Source organism: Phaethon lepturus, unplaced genomic scaffold (assembly GCF_000687285.1).
Source record: "Phaethon lepturus isolate BGI_N335 unplaced genomic scaffold, ASM68728v1 Scaffold57461, whole genome shotgun sequence".
Taxonomy (NCBI): domain Eukaryota; kingdom Metazoa; phylum Chordata; class Aves; order Phaethontiformes; family Phaethontidae; genus Phaethon; species Phaethon lepturus.
In genome coordinates this window covers 1,022-10,851 of record NW_010519537.1, presented here as the reverse complement: position 1 = coordinate 10,851, position 9,830 = coordinate 1,022, and the positions used below count along the sequence as shown (strand labels likewise).

Sequence of the window (9,830 nt, the reverse complement as noted above, 5' to 3'; positions counted from 1 at the left end):
TTTTACTGAAGTCCCTGTTTTTTTTCAGACTTCGGGTTTATAAATCCATCCCATAAACTGTGCCTGTGCAAAACGAAGATGACAGGAATGCATCCTTTGGTAGTGGAGACAGAAGTAAATGTTCTTTCACAGTTGGCAAGGGGTGTCAACTGGTGACTGCAATTCCAAATGTATCACTTCTCTCCAGTTGATACGACATTTAAAAAAATACTTAGTTGAAATATGTCATATACTACAAACATTTGAGAGTCAGAACAAAATAAGGCACAGCTGTTAGGGTTTAAAATACCTCTGTTGGCAACATTACGCCAAGCAGTTCGTATGTATGGTGTGTATATTTGGGTTTTGTATTGTTTTTAAGCGGAAGTTTTGAGCAATTGATTGAATATGAAGACAGAAACAAACTGGGGGAGAATGAAATGTTTGTCCCAAAAGAATTAAATATTGCATCTGTGTTTATTGGTGCGCATGTATGACTGAAGCCTGCTGTGGACTGTGTAGCATATGTGGTGATGCCTGTCGATGCACTCGGCACTGATATCTTGGATGCCGTAGCAAGCTGTAAGCTGCTTGGGGGAAATGGTCGAATTCTTAAAATGCTTTTTAGAATTGCTGTTTATTTCCTGTAAAAACGCAATAAAAATCACTTTAACCTCCATGTTTTCGAAACCACTACCTCATCATGCATGTGCGTGAGATCTACACAAGAAAAGCACGTGCAACCTGCTGCAGGATTTGGTAAGTGTGAGTCCCTCGAGCAGACTTGCTGTCTGCGCGCAGTACCACTTCTGTCGTGGCAGCATATGGTGCTCCTTGGTTCAGGCAGTGACAGGGTTCACCCTGCGTGTTTCTCTGCTTGTGCGTCTGTATTTTGATACTGAGTTATCAGAATACGTACAAACATACACATGCAACAGTATCTGATATTAGGTATTGCTAGCTAGTGTAGGAAGTGTAGAACATTTTTACATTGATTAATTAAACAAGCAAACATTCTGGGCTCTACAAGGAATACATGTAAATACAAAAGCTGTTCATGACTTCTGTTTTAGTCTTTTTTTAATAAAATCAGCATATAGTAGCTGTTCTGGCACTGAAGTGGCAATGAGAAATGCGAAGAAAAAGGGAAAACAAACAAAAAAAGGTGGCAGGAAGGATAGCAAAGAAGTTGGTATGTCTGTGTGGCTACCTGAGGTTTCCACACAATGTTTTCCAAGGAGAAAACGTTTCTTTTGGAGATGGGAAAAATGTGAAGCCGAACTGTGGTTTTATATATTCTTACCTGAATTGAGAATCTAAGAGCTCATGCTGACTTTTTATTTATAAACAGTACCTTAAATTACTTACCAAATAGTTTCACTGATCACGTTATCTTTTGTTGATCAAGTTGTGTTATCACTTGCTGTTGATGATAAAGTTTGTTTGTTTTCCTTCTACAAAAGTAATTGCTATGATAAATGTATTCTTTTTCCTTTCTTACTGAAAAGCACTCTAAAGGCAGGGTCAGCAGCTTTCTGGAATGTTATAGTTATGTGTAGGATAAGTGGGCGTACACTTATCATCAAGTGAGATGGCATTCTCTTGTAAAATAAGTTTTATAATAATTGTATAGCTTATGGCCTTCTAATAACTCTTTGATAACGTTTGGTCATAATTTCGTTTATTAGCAAAGAAAAACTGTTGACTTCCTGTTCATTTACTAAGGGGTCATCCTCAGTGTTCATTTTATCTGTCAAGTCTAAAGCTTTCTAAAGCAAAGTAAGACTTACAGTTAGTGTCTGATGGGATTTTTAGTTTCAAACTGTGTTTATACAGACGTGAGCTTGATTTTTAAGGTTTGCATGTTGCATGTGACATGTAGATGTGTTCATTCAGAGAGTGTAGCCCTGGTAAATGCAGTTTTTAGCTGCCATTTTTTCCTGCAAGCATACAGTGTCTTAAAGAGTTTTTTAACATTACGGACTGTTACATAGAGTACTCAGTATTGCCATTTAATTGACTCTGTGTGTCTTCAACATACTGCCTTGCATGGGCTGTAGTACTGCTCCCAAACAGTTTGGTACATGATGACACATTTTAACAAAACTTCCGTGATTATTAATGAAACAGTAGCGTTCTGGATACATAGTGAAACGGTGCTGCTATATGTTACTGGGAGTTACAGAATCACGCTTCTGAAGACTCTGTGCTTACCCTGTCACATAGATATGTGAAGTTGTGCTGCTGATTTAAAAAACCATGACTTTGCATTAACAGTATTTATAGTGCCTTGGCTGGTAGTGGAAGTCAGGAGATAACTTCAGTAACATGCAGTTAGAAACCAATATACAGAGAAATTCCCTTGGTTCAGGGTATCACTTCAGCCATCCAAATACATTCCTGGTTCTTTTACTTCACACAAGTGGAATCCTCCGAATTATTTACACTGCGGAAGTGTTATGCTTAGAGTGGAAATGAAAGGTGAAGAGGATGTGGAGAAGTTTTGGAATGAAGGATCATCATCTTAGACCTTTGTCATACACAGTTCTCAATTTGTACATTAGAAAGTGAAACCTTACCTTCTTATTATCACTGGCCTGTTTTTCAGGAGTATAACTTCTGTAACTAAAACTGTAGAGGGTTCTTTCTTTGGCTTCAGGTAAAATTATAGTTAATTTTAACCACTTCTTGCCGAGCCTGCTTGTTAAATTCAGAGTTAACAGTGAGATAACCATTGTGTAGTTTATACAGTCAGATTGAAGCGTCACCACTGAAGTGACCATCAGTAATGAGGCATTTTTTTCCCCTCGCCCTGAATGCAGGGGAAAGTCTAATTATTTTTAGAATTTTATATGGTATAAGATGAGGTTTAAGTATCTATTCAGGTGCAGCTCAACTTATTTTTGAAGTAAATAAAATCCATCTAGATGGAGTTAATATTTTTATTTCCATCTGATTATATGAGATAACACTTACAGAACAGTCTCCAATGCTCAAGTCTTTATTCACATCACATGAAAATATACACTTTGGTTCTACTAAACAATACTGTCTTTGGAGCTCTATGCAGGCAGAGAGCAACTGCTCACTGCATTGTAAGTTTCTTAGAGTTCCTTTTGAGACAAATGCAGAGTCAAAACCTCTATTCCTCATTAGACTGGTAACATACCACAGCTTACCCTAATACAACTGCTAAACTGTATTTATACACTGCTCTTCAGGATCATAGCTTTGCAAATAATGTAGTTACATAAATGATTTATATGTCTGTTTCAATATTTAGGCATTTCAATGCAGATAAGGGCGTTGCATTAGGTAGGTGTGTAAGATGATGAAGAGACTGGAGCATCTCTCATATGAGAGGCGTAGAGCACTGGTGCTGTCTAGACTGGAGCAGAGGAAGGCTCAGGGGCAGACCTCATCACTGTTATTAAATATGTGATAGGAAGGAGTAAAGAAGACTGAGCTTATCTCCTCTCAGACATAATCAGTAACAGGAAAGGGGGCACAAACTGAAACACAGGAAACTCCACCTGAACTTGAGGAAACGCTTTACTGTGTGGATTGCTGAACATGGGAACACATTGCCCAGACAGGTTGGGGAGTCTCTGTCCTCGCAGATACTCAAAACCCTAAGTGACCTGCTGCAGTGGACCCTGCTTGAGCAAAAGAGGTGGACTGGACAATCTCCAGAGATGCCTTCCAACCTCAACTATTCTGTGATTCTGTAAAGTGAATATACAAAAATACAAATTATAAACTCTCTATATGAATACAAAATCTTTTAAAATTAAATACTGACTTAACGCAGTCACTCAAGTGACAATTTTTCACCAGGCCTGAACAAAAGCAGTTGACTGACTTGCAAAATTGTTTTTAAAGAAGGATTTATTCATTCTTCGTAGCCTTCCTTCTTTCACATCCATTGTGGAATCCTTTAGTGCCATCAGGACCTTTAGGCAGCCGCAGCACCCCTACAGGTAGACCATCTGCATTTTGTATTTTCCGAGCTAACATGGGGCTACTGACAGGACTTCTCTGTTGTGTTACAGTTTGAGCTTTTCTTCTCTGTACCCAGGGGCTACCAGAAGGAGTAATGCTGCTATCCGAGGAATAATCTGTACATTTCCTTGGAATTTCAGGGCTAGTGCTTGGGTGAAGCTTGCTGTCTTCAGCCAGTGGAGACACTTTGGTTACTTTTCGTAATGAAGATGGACTGTTCCAAGGACTTGCCCTGGGTGACACATTAGGACTCAAATGGTTGGCTGGGTGAACAATGGGGCTCAAATTACTCGTAGTGTTTGCTGCAGTATTTTTGCGTCTTGACAATGGCGATGTAGGATTACTCTCTGGGTCAGAAGAGCTATTTGCTGAAGATTCATCACCAACAAACTGAAGCTCCTCAACTCTCTTATTAAGAGATCTAGCCTTCTTAAGACTCTTGCTGGTATCTTCATCACGGTTCTTGTCTTTGGGAACTTTTTTCTTTGGAGGTTTCATGCCTATTAGGATAACTTTCATGCCGGTCTCTTTCTTTTCAGTACACATGAAGTCATGAGCACGTACAGCAGCATCTATTTCTTCAAATTCAATGATTGCACATTCATGAGTTCCTAGTTGGGTGTACCGACTGCTGACCCTCCTGATATCAGGTGGTAGATCCCTACCAGGCTTGAGAATACGAACTGATGAAATTACACCAAAAATTACAAAGGCTTTGAGGAGATGCTCCATTATCCTTTCTTGCATGCATCCATTTTCTTCTTGTTTGTTAAGAGCCTGCAGCTCAGAAATCATGTGGATATCATACACCAGTAACATCCTGGTAGGGAGGTTTTCACTTGGAAACACTGGAACTGGAGTGTTTCTTCTAACCTTTTTGTTATCATCATTGAGCTCAAGAGTGTCCGAGTACTTCAGTGCATAGGCTGTGGTTCTCCAGTCACGGGTAAGGTGTTTCACCTTGAAGAGAGACACAGGTTAAGCAGCACAACTCATCAAACCCACTCAAACTAATTACAAAAAGTTTAAGGCAGAGGCAGGCTCCAGTCTACAAACAAAAACCTGGATTAAGTTTCATGTAGCAGACATGAGTGAAAAAGTAAACAGTTTTCCTGCTATAATGGGCATCGGTGAGCTACTCTAAAGCTCATGTCCTGTTGAATCTACTGAAAATAGGAACTGACATTAAATCTCAAACTGAAAATCATTACTGTAGCTCAAAGCCTCCTCAAACGATGTTCACTTATTCTGTACCTAGGTGTGAACCGTGACCAAAATGCGTGTTCTGTGGGTGTTTTTTTCTTAAATTTGCCAAACAAGTGGTTTTGCCAAGTTGAGGACTTAATTTTATTGAACTGATTTTTCCTCCCTCAAAAATCTCAGTTTAAGAAAAAGGCCCAAACTTCTCTCTTCCCAAGGGCTGGTTTTAAGAGTTTATCTGTTATCGGTATAATCTGCTTGATTCTTCTGTCTGAAGAAACTGGGAGTGCCTTAACTTCTAGACCAAATAGCTCTGCAAAACTGTCAGATTTAGAGTCTTGACAAAACATTTCTAATGCAATTTTAGAAATCAGTTACATACATATATTTACATAGGAGTTCCTAATGGGGAGAAAAGAAAGAATAAAACCCACCTCACCTTTAAGGAACTTCAGTTACCAGATACTTTCTGCTACTCTTAATTTTTGGATCTCCATACATTTGCAAAGGTCAGATTCACCATCCCTTCTCAGAAACAAGAAAGTAATTTTACCCGGATTGCTTAGGTCCGCATGAGTAGCTAATCTACAAATGAATTTTAGCCAGTGTCCTGTTTACTATGCCCTACTCTCTCCCAAAATAATTTAAAACCATAGTTGCTTAAAAGCCTATGATTTCCCTAGCCAGTCATGGACGAGTTCAGCAATTAAAGTTCTGGATGAGAACAAACCTAACCATCACATCAAAACTGAATCAACCCGAGAGAGGCAGATAAAGAGGAAGACTGTAAAACCACCTCTAAGTTTTTTTTGATCCCATCTCTCCTCATGTTTTTAGATTCATCAGGCTTACACAAGGCACTTCAAGTCTTAAGAAGTCAGCTTACCTTCTTAAAAGAGGTGAGGAGTTTAACACTGACATAGCCCATCTTATTTCTTCTCACGTGCTTTAGAAGGAAGGCATCTTTCTCAAGGTTCTCATCTGAGAAGTAATATTCAATCTGTGCTATTAACTTCTGAATCAGGTCATTTTCTGGTGGTTTCCAGTTCTGGTCAGAGTCATTATCATTTTCCCCACCACTGTAAAACAGTTAAATAATTTTATTAACAGATTTTCAGCTTGTATGAGTGGACTCAAATATAGTTTTTCAAACTGAAAAGGCATAACTGTAATGCTGATTCCAACTTACTTTGTATGTAGGCACTGAACAGGTATCGCCCTATCCATCTGAGGCAGGAGGCCAGCTCAGAGGATGAAGCTTTCCAGTCAGCATAAGGAGTTAAGTCCCTGAGCTCATTCCAAAAGCCGATCGCAGTGTAGAACAATGAGACATACACAGTAACATTGAAAACGCTCTGCCAACTCAAATCCTACACCAAAACATGAAATGTAGGTGCACAGGCACTTGGTGCTCTACAAAGTTCCTCCAGTGACAGTTTTATTTTTTAGTATGAAGCTATTAAACATAGGCTTGACGCTGATGTGCTTCATGAGTAGTGTCACACATGAGTGTATGAATATTCCCACTTGATGCAATCATGGTTTCTCAAGCCTCTTCACTGCATGAACGCAGGAGCCAGTATCCAGGGGGTAAGAAAGACTGACAGGACTATTACACTTTTTACAGGTCATTGCCAGAGTGACAGAGTAACTTAACTAGCAGTTTACCAAGGGGCTTAAACTGTACGTGCATTTCAGATTAAGGACATGGGTGTAGTAGCAGCTCATTTACCTCAGAAACAGCTGTATATGCACACATATGCAGGTTGCTAAGAAGTCATTCTCATTTCCTCTTTCCCCCTCCTGTGATGTTGTCTACGAATCTGCAAAATGGAGCACTACTGAGCATCCCATCCCCCCCAAAAAATATTGAAGACATGGATTTGAGAGAAAGTTTTTGCCACGTACAGTTACAGCAACATGTTTGTTGCTGAAATACAAACACTTATCTAAATTGTTATCTAGCATTGAGGCAAATAGTTCACCCACAGGCTACAGGCACAGATACTGCTGTAAGAACTATAATGCACAAGTCTATCTTAAGCCAGAGTAATTTTTTTAAAGCTGTTAGCAGTCTAGTTTTGCCGTGGGACCATTACGAAAGTTTCTGTTAAAAAAAAAAAACAAACCCATCCACTAAGATGCCTAGACACTGTAAATCATGTATTACTTTGGTTTCCCACATACCTCAGCAACAAAAAAGGAGGACCCACACGTTTTCCCAAAATCCTCTTAAATGGCTTTTGCAGAGCTTGTGAAATTGTTAAATCAAGGGAGCAGGCAGCGCACTAGAGTCCTCCAAAGGAGGGAGGGAGTCCTCTATCTGGCAGGGAGGATGCAGGCTGCTGAATCACCTTGCCTTGTGGCAGTTTTGTCCCAGAGAGGAACTGGAGATTGTGATCTTAATGCTGACTGATGTGCAGCCCATGCCCAGGCACAGGCAGAAGCACTGCCTAGGCAGGTGCTTGCTGTACACCTGAAGATACTGTTGAGGTCAGTAGGCTCTGCACAGGGAACGTGCTCCCAGGTGTGACAAGTTACAGCAGTTCTCTGGGACCTGTTTTTTTGCAGCTAACAGTTTATTTACTACTTAGGGTTCTTCCGATGATAGGGCAACAGATCAGGTATACATGGATACTGACTCACACAATCCTAGAAGTCTCCTTGTGTTAAAATCATCCTAGCCACTTAACGGGGTACAGTTCAAAGGAATGACAGGAATGAGAAAAAGAATTTAAGTTATTTGACAATGCCAGAAGTTCCACAGGATAATAGATGAAGTTATGATTACGATAGTAAAAAACATTTAATGGCCAGCTGCGGGTGCTGGTTTCAGAAGGAACTAAAACCAAAGTTGTGTTCATTTTTCATTTATGATATTCCCTCTCCCTACTACTTCTCATTTTTCATTCGCTGCCAATTCAGAACTAGTGTGAGCACAAGAAACTTAGAACATTTCAGCATTTTTACATATCCACACTCTGCTAAGGAAAGCTTACCTTTAATTCAAGATAGAGCTTATAGTTTTTTTGAGGATTTATCAGTACAGACATTTGTGGGTATTTGGAAGGTTTAGATGGAAAGAAAATGGACCACCATGCTTCCGAAAAAAACAGAACTGCATGTTTGCAAAGGTCAGTAGTGTACTTACAGTGTTAACACACTGAATCAGAGTGAAACAGGTCTCATTTCACCTCTCTAAATTAAATATTGGTCACAGTCTGAACTATACACCGTTTCTATATTTGGCAGATGGTCCAACTTTTACCAAATCTTTAGCAATCTTACAACAGCCCTTACTAAGTACTGTATGGCAATTTACCTACAGTAAATGCTGGCATTTGTAACTAGCTCCATATTAATTCACAGTAATGATCAACTGGTAGTACCTCTATGGCATCAACTATACTATAAAAATAGTTGATAAATCAATGTCAGTCAACATTGACCAAAAAAATGCCTAGTAGTTATTCACAACTTTCATTTACTTCTTTCTTTCTTCAGAACTCTGTGACAGATATGCTTGTCACAACAGTTAGGACAGACTGAAAAACAACCTTTTAACATGACTCATCTGGCTATTAGTCACAGAAGAAACTAAACACGTCTGCATAGAGAATAGACCTTGTGTTTTAAATATCAAAACTCACAAACAATATAGTAAATTGTATGGATATTTGCTGAATCTTTAAAAGATTAAAGTACTGTATTAATAAGCATGCGGCAATATAATTTACAGCATTAAGCTGCTGTTCCCTCAGTACAATCACTCAAAGGCAGTGCAAGTCTGTTAACAAGAATTAGTGGATACAATAGTGGGTGCCTACTAATGGGAGGTGTGGCTCCAGAAATCATTAAATTTCAATTTCTATTGCAAAACTTTCTATTTTATACTGACAACATCATGAAAACATTCACCTTTCAAGCTCAGATTCTGCCTGTGTCTGTCTGCATCCAAAATAAGCTTAAGTTGAGCAAGAACAGCTTTACTTTATGCACAGGAGAACTACCTGTTTGTTATAAACAGTCTGAATATTTTTCTGAAGCACCTGGCAGATAAATGGCTGAGGACTGAATGTCACAAATACTCAGAGATCTCCCAAAGAACTGTGGTGTCTTGACCATGATGAAATGGTTTGAAGTTCTTAAGTTATAAAACCTAAAAATTGAGGGAAAAAAGAATCTTAAATTGTCTGCTACCTTAGCTGGAGAGTCAAATGGCTCATTTCCAGCAGATTTAGACCATCACTGACAATTTTCCAAATGTTTGGGTAAATAATTTCCTACCAGATGTTGCATTCCCCAAAGTAAATCCTTAGCTAAGGTTACACCTAAATGACAAAAGCATGCGTGAACTCCACTCACCTACTTCTAATGCACAACCTTTATAGTTCTCTCCATGGAAATACCTCTGGCCTTTCCTGGATCAGGAAGAGGCCATTTATAAAGAGGCAACCTCCACAAGAACTTAATATACACCAGCATTCTCAGCAAACATTTCTGAAGATAGCACCTACAGTAGATGATTAAATAAGCAGCATTTAAAAGTTAGCTATTATGTGTTACAAAGCTTGAAAAAATAACCACCCTTTTTTCTAATCTAGGCCAAGGCTAGAAGCTCTTACACAAGTAACAGTGTCAAAGAAAAC

General features: G+C 39.1%; 1 protein-coding gene across 1 annotated transcript; it reads right to left on the bottom strand.

The window, feature by feature from the left end:
* Positions 1-3,867: 3,867 nt before the first annotated feature.
* On the bottom strand, positions 3,868-6,260 carry LARP6 (La ribonucleoprotein domain family, member 6; the record flags this gene model as incomplete). Its single annotated transcript, XM_010297060.1, has 2 exons — positions 3,868-4,941; positions 6,068-6,260. Coding segments are annotated over 2 exons (1,267 nt in total), but the record flags the coding sequence as incomplete, so codon positions are not given.
* Between the last annotated feature and the right edge of the window lie 3,570 nt (positions 6,261-9,830).